Source organism: Microcebus murinus, chromosome 24 (assembly GCF_040939455.1).
Source record: "Microcebus murinus isolate Inina chromosome 24, M.murinus_Inina_mat1.0, whole genome shotgun sequence".
Taxonomy (NCBI): domain Eukaryota; kingdom Metazoa; phylum Chordata; class Mammalia; order Primates; family Cheirogaleidae; genus Microcebus; species Microcebus murinus.
The window spans coordinates 29,333,043-29,352,402 of record NC_134127.1 but is presented as its reverse complement, the minus strand read 5'-3'; the positions used below and the strand labels follow the sequence as shown (position 1 = coordinate 29,352,402).

The window sequence follows — 19,360 nt, the reverse complement described above, 5'->3', positions numbered from 1 at the left end:
AGTCATCTTCTTCTGGAACATCACCTTAACTCTCCAAACCCCGAATTCCATCCTGAATATCCTGCAACTCTATTTCCTTTAGAACCATCAGTCCCAATCTCTCCTGTGGAGCACTAGAGCTCTCCTGGGGCAGATGAGAAGGGCTGCTCGTCTTCTTTCCCGCTCCGCGAGGAAGTGCATGGGTTGTGCGGACGCGCTGCGTAGCCACGCCCGTCACTAGGGCTTATTTTCGGGGTAGGGCTTCTATTGCACAAATGCTTAGAAATCCTGCTAGGGCTTATTTTATGGGTAGGTCTTATTTTCGGGGAAACACAGTATGCCCCTTTCAAATACTAAAACCAAATATATCCACTCCACAATATTTCACAGAACAGAGCCCTAGATTCCTTTGCGATACTGCGCTCCAGACAATGGCTGCCAACAGCTGGGAAATGACGTGGGAACGGAAACTGACTTCAGAAATCTCCATCGGTGACCCAGCTGCTCCTGCTCATTCACTGCCGGGATCCACAGAACGTTGGCAGATCCACATGCCACTTGTCACCAGGGAGAAGATGAGAAACCTCCAAGTTTGTTACAAACTTTCAGAGTTTAAGGATCAGTGACACAGGGACCTTTGAACACTCGGGATATCTCCACACACCTTATAGTCATGATTTTTGATGATGCTCTTAGACATTTTTTGGGGGGTGCGGAGAAGGTTTAATTGTGCAAATAGTATAAATGTATAGAATTTCTGTGGGATTTTGAATCACCTGGCTGTAACTGCCAAGGTGGTGTTACAGGCAGGAGGGGACTCACCCTCACAAGCGGGCTGCAGTCCCGACCACGACCCGTTGAGCAGGCAGGTGCGCTCGGCGGAGCCGCGCAGCTGGTAGCCCACCTCGCAGGAGAAGCGCAGCAGGCTCTTCGTCTTGAACTCGTCCCCCAGCCGGGACCCGTGCGCGGGGGTCCCCGGATCGCCACAAAACCCCGGAGTATTTCCTGCCCAAAACAAACACACATGGCAATGCACAGCTGTGTGATACTTGTTTGAAACAGTCACTATGTTTAAAGGTTCTGCAAAGTTTTGTTTTGATATGGATGCAACCATGAGTTATTGGCGACACAGCATTCTGGGAATCCTGGGAGAGAGATTTTCTTTGCCATAGCTCCGGAAATGAAAGAATGCAGCACATTGTGCCTGTGTCGTTAGAATGAAAACAGCCTATTAACACGCCTGAGAAGAAGGAAAACTCTGGCTGGTGAAAGCCACAGGTGCTCCCTGGAGGATGGGCACAGAAGGCAAAAGGGAAACAGCGTTAAGGTGTCCCAGGAATGAAAAAATCAATCAAGAGGTTCAATGCTTCACTATTACACCCACAGTTGCTGATTCCAGGAATCTTATTTACTTAAAAAACATTCATAGGAGAGTTAAAATGATTGTTTTTTTTTCAAAGAAGGCCAATGGGATTCCTGATGATAGAGGTGGGGAAAATATGGAGGGACCGAGAGGAAGCACAGGGAGCAATCGGGGCCCCTGAGCAAGTGAGAAAGCTCCCTCCCCCACATGGTCCAGATACTCCCACGCCTCCCACTTAAGTGCTGGTGTTGCCAATAGCGCCGGTGACAATGCTCATGGTCTGTAATAGTGGTTCCCAGCCTATGGTGGGTTATGTAATTATTTCATTAGATATCTCAATGTCATAATAATAAAAATAAAGTGCTCCATAAATGCAATCCCCTTGAATCATCCTGAAACAGTCCCCTCACCCCTCTCCATGGAAAAATTGTCTTCCATGGAAATGGTCTCTGGTGCCAAAAAGGTTGGGGACCGCTCGGGCATATTTGGCTGGAAATAAGATAATAAGAATTTCAAATAGGGGCACGAGTACAGCCTATTTCCGATCCTTTGCCGACGGTGCACTGCTCACCTGCGCAGTGAGGCAGGGCGCCGCTCCAGTGACTGTCCTCTTGGCAAACTCTGGTGCTGTTGCCCACAAGGCTGTGACTCCCTTTGCAGGAGTAGTGCACTGTGGCCCCAAACGTGAACCGTTCCCCAGTGAGGACGGCGTTGGCAGGAACCCCTGGGTGCCCACACGATATAGCTTAAGAAAACAAAATAACATAGACGAGCATGTCATTCCAGGTAAACCGCTTTGCGTTGGTAGATTTCCCACATAGACACCTGCAGTAACATCACCTACCAAGGAAAAACATCTGCATATGTTGGCAACCCCCTACAGTTTCCTACTGTAATTGGTGCGAAATATCAAGTTCTGGATGACACTTCCTGCCTGAATATTTATTTACTAAAGACAAGAAAATGTTATGTCAATGAAAAAAAATATTTTTTTTGTCTTAATGTAGCTTTGCTTAAGGTGAGGGTGTCCATACACGTTCATGTAGTTTTTCAAGGAGAAAGCTGTCCTACTAAAATGTTTCCATCTACCCTTAACCATATTTTAAATGAGCAGTATTGAAAGAAATTTGAGAGAGTAATCATATCCTTTGCTTCCCCAAGGATTCTAAGACTAAATTTAGCATAGACACTAAATTCTGCTGAATCTGCTTAATCTTCAATCACATGTCTAGGAAGACCATTCTATCAAGTTTTCTTTGAATAGATGGCAATCTAAAATGTGAAAATAAAATAATAATAGTAATAAATGACAATTTCTTTCTCATATTATTCCATAAAATGGTATCAGTATTTCCATTCATTTCATTAAAATTATGCCAAATTGGGTCCATAATCTATTGATAAATATCCCTCAAAGAGGCAAATTTTGGAATCCAGATTAATACATTAATAGGATAGTGAAGATTCGTCTCTTTTTTTCATGAAGTAACAAATTAGGGTTAAGGATTGACAACGTTTTATGCCATGTGCAAAAAACTAACTGGATTGATTGAGGCTACCAATGGATTATTCAAAGACAACTGAATTAATAGCCTGGAGTAATGACATTTGATAACTATCAACCCCAAAGCAGTATCAACCAGAGAGGTGGATTTAAAAGCCGGGAAGGCATCACCCACCCCGAGCCAAGTTCCTCCTCCCCACTGTCTGTCTTTCGTGGACATCCATATATGAGAGAACCAGGTGTTATCTACACAGAGTCCTAAACCAGAGCCAGTTAGACCTGAAACAGTGGCATGTTGGATCAATGAGTATTTCTAGTTGAAGCAAAAGAGGAAAAAGGGAGCCTTCAGTGAAATAATACGACAGGATCAAATGGAGATGGGCCCTGGAGCTCGCAAAAGCAAAGTGCTCCTCCGAGCCCTCTGTTTCCCCATAGTCACAGGCATTCCCACTGTTAATGACAGCTAAGTGGGAGGGGAGCCACCGAGGAAAATGAGAGTCAGTGAAAACCCGGCTGGAGATTCGAGTCACATCAGCCTCATTACCAGAGCTAACGGAAGTCTCTCGTAAGCCGGGGAGACTTAAATGTTCTGGGAACGAAAAGACAAAACAAAGCTAATTTCTCCAAAAAGTCCACATGTGTGAAGACATGGAAAACTATGATGCAGATGTCATTTAATGAAGATTGTAATGCATTTACAGATGCACTGTTTTGGTCACATAAGGGTGAGCAGTTTTTTTTTTTTGAAAGTTATTCTCTTTCTTCACGGAAATTAACTGTATTGTTTAAGTTAAAATTTGAGACACGTTTCTGTGTCAATCAGAAAGGGTATGAGGGAAATGTACTTAGAGGGAAAATAATTTACTCTAACAAATCCATTCTCAAATGTACTTCCCAACACTGTAACTGCAAGATGCAGGATGGATTAGCACATGTGTGTGTATGTGTGTGTGTGTGGACTCGATTCATAACGTTGCTGTCCTTTCCTGGTTTCCTTATACACACAAAATGCATGCTATGGATATAAGATTTTGATTTTAAGGATTTTTATGTTTCGGTCTGATTTTAAAAAGGCCAAAGAGATTTAACACCTCTTCCTAAATTTTCAGATCAGACTATGTTCTTAAAAGATGATTCTCTTTGAGCTCAAAGAGACAATCTGATTTTTCAAGTTAAAGAAAATAAGACAATGGCTCTTTGGGTAAAACGATATATTCTTGCTAATCTACAGGCTCTAAAATACACTGATGATAATGTTTCGGGGCGGGGGGGGCGTGGTGGTGATCTATACTTTTCTCTGCCTAGAGGAGCACCTCCATTCTTCAGAGCAGTGCTCCCTCCCCTGATTTGAAGATACAATTCAAGAAGACATTACTATCAAGACACTATCTTTCCTTTGCGGTCACTTTTGCCTGTACCAGGAGGGCTCCTGAGACCCAAATGAAGTCCCTTGGGGTCCTCCACCCTCTGGGCATGGATGCTGGGCCACCAGGTGGAAACTCCACACCAGAGCCCTTTGGTACGACTCTGAACTCCGGAGGCAAGAGAGAGCAGCTGAGAGACGGTGTGGTGCAAGCCCGCTGCCAGGATGGGCAGCGGCAGTGCTGAGACAAAAGCACCTGTGGCCCAAGCGATGTCCAGCAACCTAGGTCCACTTCTCTCCGGGGTCAGGTGTATGGACACGCTGATCACACCTTGTTTAAATCAGTTTAAGTTGCATTTGGGGGATTCTTGCCAACTGTCTAAAACTATCATAAGAACTCACACAATTGGTGGTGAGAGGGGAAGAGAGAATTAACATTCAGCACCTTTTTGGACAGATACACATATAATTTGTTTTGTTGATGGTGTCCTTATAGGGCTACATGCATGAGGATCCAAAATAAGCCTCACTCACCCAGACACTTGGGTAAAGACCGATCCCATAAGCCATTTGCTGTGCAGGTTATGGCCGAAGATCCCAGCAAGTAAAACCCCTTCTTGCAATGGTACAGGACGCTGATCCCGTACTCAAAACTCTCCAGGAGGGTCTGCTGCCCATGCCGGATGGCGTTTTCCACAAAGCCTGGATCCGAGCAGTTCACCACTGGGAAAGAAAACATGTACGTGTCATTTAGAAATGGCTACACAGCACACACAAAGCAGATCAGAGAGGAAGGGGAATTCCTCCTCATTGCTGAAAGTTCACACAATGCAAATATTGTGGGCAAGGCTTATGAAATTCTGCTCCCTCGATAAACTCTACTTATTGTTTTGAGCCAGTTTGCTGCAAAAACTGTTGAGTAGTAGACCTGCTAGGGTGGCAATTTTAACAATATGAAGCTAATGTCCTTTATGTCCTAATAACACGTTTCTTTAACTCACATCGTAAAATTAGTTTTCCTGGTTACGTTTTTATGTTCTCAAAATGGTAAAATAGAACTCGATGATGACATGGGTTTAGTTTAAAACACTTTCACTCAGGCGTGAGGTTTCAGGACAGCCTGTGGCACTGCAGTAACTATTCTCCCCAGCACACATTAATGCTTCAATGTGCATGCCTGCAGCAATTTCTGTTAAGTGTCGAATCAACAACAACAAAAAATGACAATTCCTCCATCAACACTTAATGATGTATACATCAAGCCAGACTCTGACTTAAGCCTCTTCTCCCTTTAGAAATAAACCGGTGGTGGGTCTGTCTTCTGCGGCATGCAAGACATACTCTGGCTCCCCTGAAAGGCGTTCTCCCGGCCTGGATGCCCACGGGCATCTGCGAGGGGATTAGCCATGTGCTTCTGCAGGAGTAGAGGAAAAGAGAGAGACCCCGACCACATCACGCCTCGACCCCTGGCACACCAGTGAAAGGAGCAGCTGTTGGAGAGGCCACTCTCTCTCCAGAGATGCCTGGCTCAGGGAAGGTTTGTGCACGTGAATCTCAGGCAGCCACTGCGCAGTGCGGGTCCCAGGAGCTGGAGGCAACCCCCAACCTGGGCTGCACATTTGATTTCTTCTCCACGTCAAGGAGGAAGGTGGAGCGCAGAATGAAGGTTTGCAAAGTTCCCTTTCAGGGCTGTGCTGCAGAATAGTGATCTGTGCTTGTTTAAGCAACCCTGGGTTTACAGAAGAAAGACTTGAGTTCTTTTGATCAAAAACAAACAAATAAACAACAAACAAACAAAACAAAAACCAAATCTAGGCACACCTTTATGGAGTACAGGCAGATATTTTTTAAGGCCCCGTGGTGCCTTGCATCTGCAATAAAATTGTAACACGAACTTCTGAAATAGCAGGAACTACCTACTTGGAGAAAATCTAATACAATCGGAAAACTGATTATTAGTATATCCTGGAAGACAACTGAATGGGCTGCTCTAGCCCTTGGAGCTGCGTGTCAAGCCCAGGAGATGGGAAAAGCACCCCAGTGCTGCACCCTGATCAGGGACGAGGCCCTTCCTGGGCCTGGACACTAAGGATGCTTTTGTGTTTGTGCTTGTGTTGCTCTCAGGACCACCCCAAAACAATGAGCTGTGTTTGTCATAAGAGCAAGGAAGCCACTGGGGCAGTTGGGGAGGGAGCCCCTGAGCGTATACTGAGCAGCTCAGTGGGATGCTCCATGGACACCCAACGGCTGCAGGACTCTGGCAGCCCAGACGGAGCTGGTGTTGCTTTTCTTTTTTGCATTTTTTCCCTTTTTTGGCCCACCTTCCTTACTATGGCCTAATGGTGTGGCGATGAAAGGATGTGTGCAAAACAATTGCCATTATTTGTGTGATGCTCCAGGGAAGGGTCCGGCTGCAGACACAATACAAAAGCAAAGGGGGTCCCAGACAGGGATGCAGCAATCGGTGCAGGAGCAACGAGCTCCACCTGCACCCCTGCTGCAGCCGAGAGCTGGGGTGTTCTCCTAGTTTAGGCAGGGCTGCAGGAGGAGATCTGCAACCCGTGAGTTCTATAAACTCACCCTGATGGTATGCACTGGAGTTCTCCCCGAGCGCCCCTCTTGCCTGTGGAGAGAGGCACAGGGGACGATAGCACTGTCCTCCCTGGAAATGAAATGCCAGGTGCACCCGGATTTCCTGGAAGGTGTGTTACATGCTGCACCCCAGACTCCTCCCTCTCTTTTATTAATACCTAGATCAGCACCATTAAAATAGTGGGTGGCAAAAAATGCTAGAGAGCAATGAAAACTTCATGAGCTCCACCTGGGCAACCGGATGGATCCACAGGATGGAAGAGGCACGTACACAAATACTCTAAATCTGCTCATGCACTTTTTCTGTCCTATATAGAGCTGCAGTCAGAAATACCTACTTAGGTTAGGAGCTTAAATTTTTTTAAGATGATCATTAGCCTTAAAACTACACAAAAACAATTCACGTGCATATTACACACACACACACACACACACACACAAATATCAAACAGAGAATAGAAACTATCATTCTGTAGGTAGACTGGAAATATAACATGTCCAAAATTTTATCCAGTTTTCAAAAGGGATTCTGTGGACTTATTGTGCCTGTCTCACTGGCTTCTGCCTGCATCAGGGAGATACATGGTGCATTCCACGTGTAGCTGGTGCAGGAGGCTGGGATGTGATATTGCTACATTGTTTCTCCACTTTAATTACAAAGGTTGTACTTAAAGTCACTAAATCGCACACTGCGTAGGCAAACATATAATTTTAATTCCTTATTGTTTTCTCCTAACATTTTAATTTTCTTAGCAACAACCTTCAATATGGTATAACTCGTAAGGTTTAAAAGGAACTGTTCCAACAAAAATTCTAAATTGATGGATGGACAAATATGGAGGTCATAGGAGCGTCTGACTGAGCTTCACCTGGGGGGCCCAGCTGCAGGTCAGGCAGCGCAGCGAGAGGCTGGTTCCTCTCAACGGCGCTGTCGGGGGCAACGTGGGGAGGGAGGCTGCGCTGGGGATTTGGCCCACGGAGAAAGAACCAGGTGGCTTTGGTGACCGTGTATTCTGTATTCTTAGCACTTAATGATGGAAGGGAGGAAGGAAGGAAGGGAGGAAGGAAAGGAAGGAAGGAAGGAAGGAAGGAAGGAAGGAAGGAAGGAAGGAAGGAAGGAAGGAGAGAAGGAATGAAGGAAGGAAGAAGAGAAGGAAGGAAGAAAGGGAGAAGGAAGGAAGGAAGGAGGGAGAGAAGAAAGGAAGAAAGGAAGAGAAGGAAGGAAGAAATGAGAAAAGGAAGGAAAGAAGAAGAAGAGAAGGAAGGAGGTAGAGAAGGAAGGAAGAAGGTAGAGAAGGAAGGAAGGAGGTAGAGAAGGAAGGAAGGAAGGGAAGAAGGGAGGAAGGGAGGAAGGAAGGGAGGAAGGAAGGAGGAAGAGAAGAAAAGAAGGAAGGAGATAAGGAAGGAAGGGGAAAAGAAGGTGGGAGGGATGGAAGGAGGAGAAAAATAATTCTCCATATTTTCCTGATTTTTTTTTCGCTTAAAATATGTGTTTAAGTAATTTTTTAGTGTCCACTCCTGTTTCTTTCTTCTTTCTTAATGTCTTTGATGGCTTATTAAAAACCTGCTTGTGAACTGAAAAATCTTCTTTAAAACCTATGTTTTGTAATGTAAGAATAACCAATTTAGCCAATTTAAATTCATTGGTGATCAGGTAAAAGGGTAAAAATTAGTTCAATAAAATTTTTAAAAGCACCTACAATTGAGGAAAGTTTTTTGTGATTTTTCAACTTTTCAATAGAAGAAATTATAGAAACTTCAGAGGTCAAAGATAAAAATAACTACAAAATATTCAGTGTATTTCAGACAATAAACATTATTAGATTTGTTCCCTGACTGGATGAATCAATATAATAGTAATTAAAAAAAAGGATTGCTAGTCACAGAGAAACAAAACAGTAACAACAACAACAAAAATGTATGACTATTTTTCAAATATGCAAAAGTTATATTATGTTCATCTTTTATCAATAACTGATAAAACTGAATGGCTAGGTTTTAGCTGTAGTTTCTATTTTTAGGTGTGATGAAAGCGAAACATTGCAATTGATTATAATTATAATTGACTGCCTGACTTTCCTGAGAAAAGATACATTTTGAGAGAGAAAACTCAGATTTACTGAGTTCCAGCCACTTTGCTAAGCACTGGTTTACTTAGAACTCTCAGAACCCTATGAAAAGGGTATTGTTTCCTTGTTTATTCATATAAGAAAACTGTTGTCTCCCGTGAAGTTGAGTGTTAACTCTAAGACGCTGCGGCTAGAGCAAGGTGGCATCGAACGCCAACTCCAAAGACCACGTTTTCTCTGCTACACAATGCTCTGAGTCCTAGACAGATACTAACATTTTCCCGGTTGGTTTCTTGCCAAATAGACTATGCATAGCATAAAGGAGGCGAATGGCATGAAATAACACGAGAAAATGGCTCATACAAATAATCTACATGATGACATTTAAATCTGGACTTTAGGACTTCTTGCAAGTATATTTTCCCTGAGCTGATTTTAGCTGAGTTATAAGGCAAAGTTAGAAAGAGCTAATTCTTAATCATCTCTTTGCTCTTCTAATTTCCAAGCTTTGAGTGTATTTTTCTATCACATGTACTGACTAAATAATAACCAGTCTGTATGAAGGGCCTTGCTAGGGAGGCTTAAAGGCATGTAACTTAACTCATTAAGGTATTGGATTTTAATTAAAGAGCTATCAACTTTATACAACAGCAATTCTTAATATGGAACTTCTTCATAATATATGGTTTCTTGAAAATGCAGGTTGTAAAAGATTATATACAGATTGCATACAAGTTTGTGAATATATAAGATTATATACAAGAACTCTACTCCCACCTCTCCAACCCAGGACACCCAGCAGCTGCAGAGAGAGAGAACATGTCTTTGCTCTGAACGACAAGCCCCTCTCCACCCTGGGAAGGGTGCGAAAGGGATGACCATCCCCATTTATGTGCTGAGTGAGCACTCACCTGGACCGTGGAGATCCTGTGCTGTGTGAGATGCTGAACAAACAAACGAGGCCGTTTCAAGAAACTCTGCGGCCACTACATGAACTGTGGGCTGGGTGTGTCTTCTTTAGGAAATGTGGACGTACTCTGGTCTTCCCTCATATACTGTCTCTCTTTTTTATATTTTAATGTGATACTTTCTCTCCACTTACAGATTGTTTTCCATATGTTATATCAACACCAGCAACTGGGCTGCTATATTATTAATGGATACACGATTTCAGATAAACTCGGGTTCCTCTCTTTTGGGAGCAAAACCTTAGGTGACACATCTCATCTAAAAGTTGATTTTCCTAATGGCTAGTCCTTCGATGGGCCTCTTATTTCTAAGGTTTGGTACGAAGGATACCTGTTCACCTTATGTGCAGACTACATAGACACTCAGCATGTTTCCATTAATAATTGTAACAATGAATTCATTCATAGAACACATAACTCGCTGATAAATTAAGAGATGTTAGATTATATAAATTATTTAAAATTTCCCTAATGGGATAACAACTAAAACATACTAAATTGTACATCTATGGGTAAAATTGCAACTGTTGGAGATTTCTTGTTTGGGAAATGTAATCAGTGAGTTAACTGGAAATAATAAAAAAGTACAAAAGCTTATAACCAACATAAAAGAAATTGGGATGATTCCTAAAACCAGATATGGCCTTACCCTAAAACTTCTGCACAGTCTCATAGATTATGAAACATTTCTTTAAAAAACAACTTAGAATTTACAAATATTCACAGCAGACATAGCTCAAAACTACCATTTCCTTATGCCCAACTTTATGTTTGAAAGTATAACTTGTTAATTAATTGTTTAATAAAAACACACCCCTTTTAAAAAGAACAAAGATATGCATGAATACAAGCCATTCAAATATTCAAATACTGTGAGAAAAGAAGGTATTCAAGAAGAGAGGACTCATGTTCTTAAATAAATAAATGTCATTTGAGCCAAGGCTGCATTTCCCACTTGAGAATTTCAGTATCATGAAAACCCTAAAGGGAACATGGCACTGTCTTTGTGATAAGGTCCCCCTTATTCATTGCAAAGAGGCAATGAATACAAATGCCACCGGAGGAAATTTAATTTAAGTAGAATGCCACACACACACGGAAACCTGAAGTGATTTCCTCCTCTACCATCAAGTATCAGAGCTTAAAAAATACGTTTTCCCACTTCATTGTTAAGTAAGCTGATAAAACATGCACATCCAAGCGACAGGGCGGTTTTACACTCAGTTGATGGTCAGTTCATCCACTTCACCAGATGTAATCCATTTTGATAGTCCAGAGAAGCAAGAACCCTGGGTTTGGATCTTAGTGTGTGCTGCCATTCTTTCAGTATTGGTCTTAATGATGCTCAGGGGCTTTTAAATGACTTCTTACTGGAAGTAGCACACACAGGAAGAGGATGTCCCGATACACTCTGAGAGAGCAAAGGGCTCACCTCCCGGATGCTTCTCCTACCTCGACAGGTGGGCAGAGGGCTGCTCCACTGGCCATTGCTCCGGCACTGGGCGCGGGACGCCCCCTGCAGCAGATAGCCCGTGTTGCAGGTGAAATTCACAACGTCGTTCAGGTTGAACTCGCTGCCATTGGTGAACCCATGGGCTGGGTTTCCAGGGTGACCACAGGTGATGGCTATAGAGAGAGGAAGGTCAAGGTTGATGTTCAGTATTAAACAGGTTGGCCTGGCATGGTGGCTCACACCTGTAATCCTAGCACTCTGGGAGGCAGAGGTGGGAGGATTGCTCAAGGTCAGGAGTTTAAAACCAGCTTGAGCAAGAGCAAGACCCTTGTCTTTATTAAAAAATAGAAAGAAATTAATTGGCCAGCTAAAAATATATATACAAAAGATTAGCCAGGCATGGTGGCACATGCCTGTAGTCCCAGGTACTCAGGAGGCTGAGACAGGAGGATTGCTTGAGCCCAGGAAATTGAGGTTGCTGTGAGCTAGGCTGACGCTACGGCACTCTAGCCCGGGTGACAGAGTGAGACTCTGTCTCAAAAAAAAAAAAAAAAAAAAAAAAAAAGGTCATCACTGTCCTGAGATTATTTACTAATAAATATGCAGGTATGCCAAATATATAGATTAAAGGGTTTTCAAGTAATCAGACATTTCACGGATAGTGTTTATATTTGGAAAGGAACATTGGGAGTAAGAATCCCAGGCTGAACCTATAGGCTCTTATTATAATTGTGGAAAATAACTAGCTCCTGCCAACTGTATTTTTTTTGTTCATCATAATAATTATTATTTCTTGCTAGAAGAATGACAGAATAATACAAAGTGATTTAAAAATGAAGCAGTGAAAAACAAAGACAGGCTAAAAATTCTTGCATTAATCATGAATTTTGAATATTTTCCTCCTCATACACATGAGCTGATTTTGTAAAACTTCCCTTTTGAAACATTATGAGGATTTGCTTGAGGCTTTACATTTCCATGTAAAATTACTCCAGCATCAATTTAAAGAGCATGGAATTAGCAAAATAACTATGCACATTCAAATAGTATTTTTGTTGACAATTCCTATTTGTATGATCCTTTGAGATGTAGTGAACTGCCACTATGTCAAGCCCCAAGTATTAATAACAGCAAGACAGCAGGGAGAGATCTGTCATTGGCCTTTCAAAAGAAACACATTATGATCATAAAACTGGTGTTTTCCTCCTCATTTATCTCATCAACAAGTTTTTTTTTCTTCCAAGTAAAGCTTTCACCCCTGAACTTTGTCCATTTTCCAGAGTGCTGTCTCAGACAGACAATCCCTTCCAATGCCCTGTAGTTGAATTGACATCTCCTTTACATAATTCACGGGAAAATAAAGGATATATTAGTAAAACAATTGGCTTTTAGAGGAATTTTGCAGTAAAGAGAAGGTACTTCTATTCTTAAAAGAGTAGTTGATATTTATCTTTGAATTTACAGAGTTTGAGGCTGATCATTTCACATAATTTCACCTCTTTGTATTAAAGGAAGGAACTTCTTGCAAATTTGTCTGTATTCTGATTGAATAGGGCAAAGATACAAACACCGCTGAAGATTCAGAGAGTAGCTATGCTTAGGAATCTGCAGAGCTACCTGCAGACCCAGACTCTGCATCTTTATTTACCCTCTGATAAGTAGCTTTTGTGCCTACCTAGTTTACACTATGATAAAATCAGGGAAAATGAATACATGGACATCACTCATCCAGGGGTCCATTTAAAATGAATTAGTGGTAATGCTAGCACTCTGGGAGGCTGAGGTGGGTGGATCACTCAAGGTCAGGAGTTCGAAACCAGCCTGAGCAAGAGGGAGACCCCGTCTCTGCTAAAAATAGAAATAAATCAATTGACCAACTAAAAATATATAGAAAAAATTAGCCGGGCATGGTGGCGCATGCCTGCAGTCCCAGCTACTGGGGAGGCTGAGGCAGAAGGATCGCTTGAGCCCAGGAGTTGGAGGTTGCTGTGAGCTAGGCTGACGCCACGGCACTTTAGCCCGGGCAACAGAGTGAGACTCTGTCTCAAAAAAGTAAATAAATAAACAAGTAAAATGAATTAGTGAGCAAAATAAATGTGTACGGGAGTCTGAAGGAAGTGTTCAAAGGAAACAGAATGGGAAGAAGATGACAAAAGGGAAGGAGTGAATATATTGGTGATTTGGATGGGCAAAACTGAGAGCTCTCTGTCCTGTTCTCCTCCTAAGACTCAACTTGTTTCTGTTATGACTTTACAACAACAGCAACAAGAAGAGATCACAAAAGGAAGGATCCAGTGAACCATCCCACAAGCAGTTCACTTACGGACACAAACGGGGGTCTGTCCAGACCACTTGTGGTCCTGCAGGCAAATCCTCACTGATGTGCCCACCAGCCGGAAGCCGGGATTGCACTGGTACACCACCGTGTCCCTGTAGCTAAAGCCATCCCCGCTGATGTGCCCATTCACGATGGGGTCTGGGGATCCACAGTGGCCAGCTGGAAACAAAATAAAACCAATTAAAAATGTAAGGAAACATCCGTAGAACATGTCTAGAAGTGTGCACCCCCAAAAAACTACAATCGATTCCTTTTGGGGTGACTTCCAATGCCTGGCGCCACTCCAAGGGGAGGCGACTTCAGACCGAGGCAAACATGATGTGAAGGGGGACACATTTGAATGGAGTCCCATTGTTCTAGGAGATCGTTCAGGACTCATTCTTGATTTGGACAGTGTGACTGGCTACACTCCTTTTTAAACCTTAGCAAATATTTTTCTCAGCTGAGTTTTTAGTAAGTGCACATAGTCTGAGGTTGTGCTCTTCTTTAAAAGCCTAGCAAATAAGTACTCTTAATGGCCCGGAGGTCTCTGTAAACTTTAAAAACCAGACTAAAGGTGGACAGCCGTGTTTGGAAATAAGCATTTCCAACAGTGACTCTTCTCTGACACGTGGTCATTTCAGTTCTCTGAGGAGTGGGTGCTGAACAGCTAAAGAGAATAGGGATGTCTTTCAAAAACGCTTCATTCCAGCTCCGTGACTGATGGAAAGAAAGAATTAGTAAGATCACCTTGTATTTTAGCTTCCTCATATGAACGGCTGAATGTATGTCTTCAGCGTGGCTTTCTAATTTGAAACAAAGAGAGAGCAATCTGTTCTTTTACTCGTATCGCTTTCCAGCCTTCAGTGAATTCCACTGCAAAACACTCAAGTCTTAGACCAATCATAGGCTATTCACAAAACTAGAATAGCCACATGATTTTCACTTATACCACACGATTTACCCCAAATCTCAACAGTAATATGTCAAAATGTTGTGGAAAAGAAAACTGCACTGGGTGGAACTTGAACTAAATGAAATCTAAGCTGTATGTCAAAATTAAGATTGTATTATTCTACAATGATATTGTGCTACATCCTTTGCATGTGAGTTTCCTTTTTTTTTTTTTTTTAAATATCTTCAGTGCAGCCCTGGTTTTGAGTCATGGACGCAACACCTAGAAGGCATCTTTCTGCACTTGCCATCCAGTGGAGACAGAATGACACGCATGCTTCTGCCCACTGCCGGTTCACGGAATGCTTATTGAAATTAATGGAAACAAAGTAATTCCACCACTTGACATTATGTCTTTTAAATTACTCCACATACATTATCTTCTATGCCACCATCATGTAGTTGGAAATAATTTAATGATGATTGCTGTGGGCTTGAAATGTTCTTGGGGATAAGTATTAAATGGAGAATAAGATACAATCACAGAGAGTGTAAAAAAGGATGAGCAGATACAATATGGAGAGTCTTGAGAGTGTGTGGACCTTGTGTGGCCAGGACTCACAGCCATCCTGAAGACCAGAAAGTCCTACCGAAATAGATGACCTTTACCGTCTAAAGGGTGAGCATGTGTCAGCCAGGAAAAGGTGACAGAAAGGCAGCCTCGTCAAAGAAATTAGAAATTTAATTTGCTTTCTAAAGTCTCTGTTAAATAGGAAGACTGTAGAGTTGCATGGCCAGATTGTACACTTACTAGGAGAGTGGCCATTGTAATCCTTTGCAGTTTGCAACATTGTACCTATCCAGCTACTTCATCGGCTATTTAGAGGTATTTATTTGTTATAGTTACACTGAGTATGAACAGTAGCAAAGAAGGATAAGCAACTCTTAATTGAAAAAAAAAAAGGAAAGCAAATTGAGTTAGCGGAGCCCTGAACACTTCAAAACCAAATACCCACTAAATAAAACAGAGTGACATGATTATTTTCTAGACCTTATGCTATGATGCCAGACCCCAAAGGTTTTGTTTTCTCTTGGTTTTGCGCATTTGTTTTCTTAACTTCATTGACATTTGGCTTCAGCCCAAACAAAGATCACTAATTGTTTTCCACAGGCAATTGTGTAGCAACAATAATCACAGTCAGAAAAATCACAAAACCTGAATTTCTCGAGTGTGCTCATCAGAAATTTCCTATTAAAATGTGGAAAGAGAACCTTAGAGTGAAAACACGTGGCCTGTGTCACTTTTGTATCAGTCTGCTCATACATTCACAGTGACCTGAACCTGAGAGAGCTGATACGCAAACGGATACAGAGGTAAGAAAGAATGCTGCAAAATTGTAACTTCATGTGATTTTTATTCAATGCATATACATAGGTAGGTATAGATAAACCCTAAAGGAAATGCTGAATTTTCTTTTGGTTCAAGTGTGGGTCAACAATTCTTCACTACCACACTTCTAGAATTTTACATTATAGTTCTTCATTTTCTCCATGCTGAGGGCAGGTATTACTGTGGGTTGTATAATCACCAACCGCATAACATTGTTTTGGAGAGAGCACGGAATAGAATCAAGAATTCAATGGTTTTCTCAAGTGATTATCTTTATCTCACATATCATACCACAAAAATATATCATTCAAGATGCCTTTTAAGATTAATCAAACAAGGGAATAAGAATACTGTGAGATTCAAAACAGGTGAGGTTGTAATGTCCCCATTGTAGAACGGGTGGGTCCCAGGAATTTGCATGTCTTACCCTGTGTACAAAGTTTTTCCATTACACCGTAAGCTTTGACAATCACTGGTGCTTACGTTTTCTCTATTCTATGTATGGCAAAAGCTGTGTTATTCTTTGTAATTACAAACTGCTACTTTATTTTGGCTAGAATGCCCCAAATTGATAAAGAGAATTTCTCTTAACAATCTTTTTCTACACTAAAAGACAAAAAGTTAGAAGGAAATAAAATCTGTGGAACGAATTTCACCCAAACACAGAGACTGGTAGCAGGATGGATAGAACGGTTAGTTCACTTTCCTAGCAGAGAAACCAAGTCTGCTGGGATGCCACTAGCGAAATGACATGAAAGAAGGTGCCAGAAGGGAGAAATGCCTCTTTTCTTGATTGGCCAGGGGTTTCCTGCAAACTGCATTTTTTCCATCATATTATGGTAGTACAAATGTTGTTAAGTTATAGATATTGCCCTTGCCTCCCCTCCCCCCTCGAGTCAAGTCAGAGCTTCAAGCATGTCCATCCCCCAGTTGGTGCACATTGCACTCATTATGTATGCATATGCCCATCCCCTCCTCCTCACCTGCCCAACACCAGGTAAATGTTTTGTTTTGTTTTTGACATAGAGGCAATCTGCATTTTTAAGGGAGAACTCAGGAGGTCAGAAAGTGGCCAAACTCCCTCTGTGAGCCCAGGTTAGTCCAAAGTCCAGCAGGCGGTGGACACAGAGTGGCTGCTCAGCCCATGAACACCTGCACGGCGTGGCCAGTGCTCAGACCACGGCAGGCCATGCTTCCTCCCGCAGTTTACAGGCGTTAAGACAGGACAGCTGGGATCTCAGCATGCAGCCTCTCAACGCCTTTGTTTCTGGGTTTCCATATAAATTCCACTGCACAGGTGTTTCCATATAACATTGTAAAGCCTCTAAGAGAACAAAAAGTTTGTTTCATTTGTTTCTAGCAGAGTGGATATTCTATAAACTAGCTCTTGAATGGGTCCGGTTCCCTTAGTCTTGCACCCTGCATCCCTACCAAGAATTCCACCTATTCTTTCTGGGATGTGGTCCTAGGAAGTCACATTTTACAGGAGGAATCTCGCTGGCAGACAGGACTTGGGGCACTGCTTAGATTAGCTTTCCCTGTGGTTTTGCACCACTCGTTTTTGATGCTGCAATGAGTCACTCTGCCTGCAATCTAACAACACCACATTGAGTTTTCGTGGTAGCTTTCTGAGTGACCAAGAAGGGGTCTTGGGCACTGAAAGAGATCAGAGCTATTAGTCGGTGGATTTACCTTAACATCATCGTAATTGCAAAGAGTGAACATCTCAAAAGTAAGTAAAGCAGGGTAGTGCCTCTGACAAGTATGTAGACCCGTGCAGGTTTAGAAATGGTTTCTGTGATTTGGAAATTTAGTGAAGTTCCAGTTTTTCACTTGTTTCACACAAACTTTTGTACCAGTGGAAATGCTGGGCACAATGTCCCCCATGGTAGGGGACAGACCTGGAGCCCTTTGTCTTTTGGGTGGAATCAGTGTCTTCAAGAGAAACCAGAGGGCTGGGTCTCTCTCTCTCTCTCTCTCTCTCTGTCTCTCTCTCCATCTCTGTCTCTCTGTCTCTCTCTGTGTGTCTCTCTCTTTCTCTCTCTCTCTCACACACACACACTTCCCCCCTTAGAGTCGTGTGCTTGAAGGCCACCTTTTAAATGTGCCAGTCTGCATTAGTACAAATACAAAATATTGGTCTGGGGATTAGAACTGAAACCATTTTTAGAAAAATCTATAAACCAAATAGTCAACCTTAGTATTTGCTTTGTGACTTTTGGTACTTATTGCTGAAACTAAAACACTAAGCATTGCAAATATCCTGTGCTTGTAGGAGAATTAGAAATGCAATATGCTATATTCTATTCATCCTCAGCAATAACACAGTCTGAGCTGACGCCGGGGTTATTTGGGCAGTGAATTCCAAAGCCAATTTGCAAACTCTCCTTGAGTATTAATAAATGGTCACAAAATGTCAGGTGGATCACATCTACTTAAATGCAGGAAAAGCTATTATTAGCATTAAACATCAGTGGACATATTTAAATCTCTAGACCTGTCCATGTTAAAGAAACACATTTGAATACTCACAGATGAGGCTTTTTTCCCTCCACATGTAATTTCTAGGGGCAATGCTGAGTGACTTTGCCTATGACTCAGAAATATGTGGTATTGTGGAAAGCTCCTGGGATCCTTGCAAGGCTCTGCAAGTGTGGGCCTTGATGAGCTACACAACACTGTGCTGTTAGTGACAACGCCCAACAAGGTCCAATTCCCAATTCCTCTACCACAAAGTGCATTTCCTTCCTTCCTTCCTTCCCTCCCTCCCTCCCTCCCTCCCTCCCTCCCTCCTTCCTTCCTTCCTTCTTTCCTTCCTTCCTTCCTTCCTTCCTTCCTTCCTTCCTTCCTTCCTTCCTTCCTTCCTTCCTTCCTTCCTTCCTTCTTTCTTTCTTTTCTTTTCTTTTTGAGACAGAGTCTCACTCTGTTGCCTGGGCTAGAGTGCCGTGGCGTCAGCCTAGCTCACAGCAACCTCAAACTCCTGGGCTCAGCCAATCCTCCTGCCTCAGCCTCCTGAGTAGCTGGGACTACAGGCACGCACCACCATGCCTGGCTAAGTTTTTTGTATATATTTTTAGTTGGCCAATTAATTTCTGTTTTTAGTAGAGATGAGGTCTCACTCTTGCTCAGGCTCGTCTCGAACTCCTGACCTCAGTGATCCGCCTGTCTCGGCCTCCCAGAGTGCTAGGATTACAGGCATGAGCCACTGCACCCAGCCACAAAGTGCACTTTTTAATCCAATTTCTGTTTAACACATTTTAGTCAATGACTAGTATTTTAAGCCATATTTGATACAAAGAAACATTCAAACCAGTACCCATGATTTGGATCGTCTTTGGGGCTTTCAGAAATCTTTTACCTATTCCTTTTTTACCTATCTCCCCAACATATCACGGTTTACACCTCTATCCCTGTGCATAAACTACCCCACTGGCCTGATGTTTCCTTCCCAACCTTGTCTGCCTGTAA

At 42.5% G+C, this 19,360-nt stretch overlaps 1 protein-coding gene across 2 annotated transcripts in view; it reads right to left on the bottom strand.

Moving 5' to 3' along the window:
- The window catches only part of CSMD1 (CUB and Sushi multiple domains 1), a 1,569,742-nt gene that overhangs the window by 32,526 nt on the left and 1,517,856 nt on the right, over positions 1-19,360 (bottom strand). For both annotated transcript variants that reach the window (XM_020282735.2, XM_075997279.1), the window contains exons 53-57: positions 13,615-13,788; positions 11,291-11,464; positions 4,744-4,932; positions 1,914-2,087; positions 802-984 (exon numbers count right to left, since the gene is read on the bottom strand). In XM_020282735.2, the coding sequence (XP_020138324.2) occupies positions 802-984; positions 1,914-2,087; positions 4,744-4,932; positions 11,291-11,464; positions 13,615-13,788 (894 nt within the window). The remainder of the gene's footprint in view (positions 1-801; positions 985-1,913; positions 2,088-4,743; positions 4,933-11,290; positions 11,465-13,614; positions 13,789-19,360) is intronic.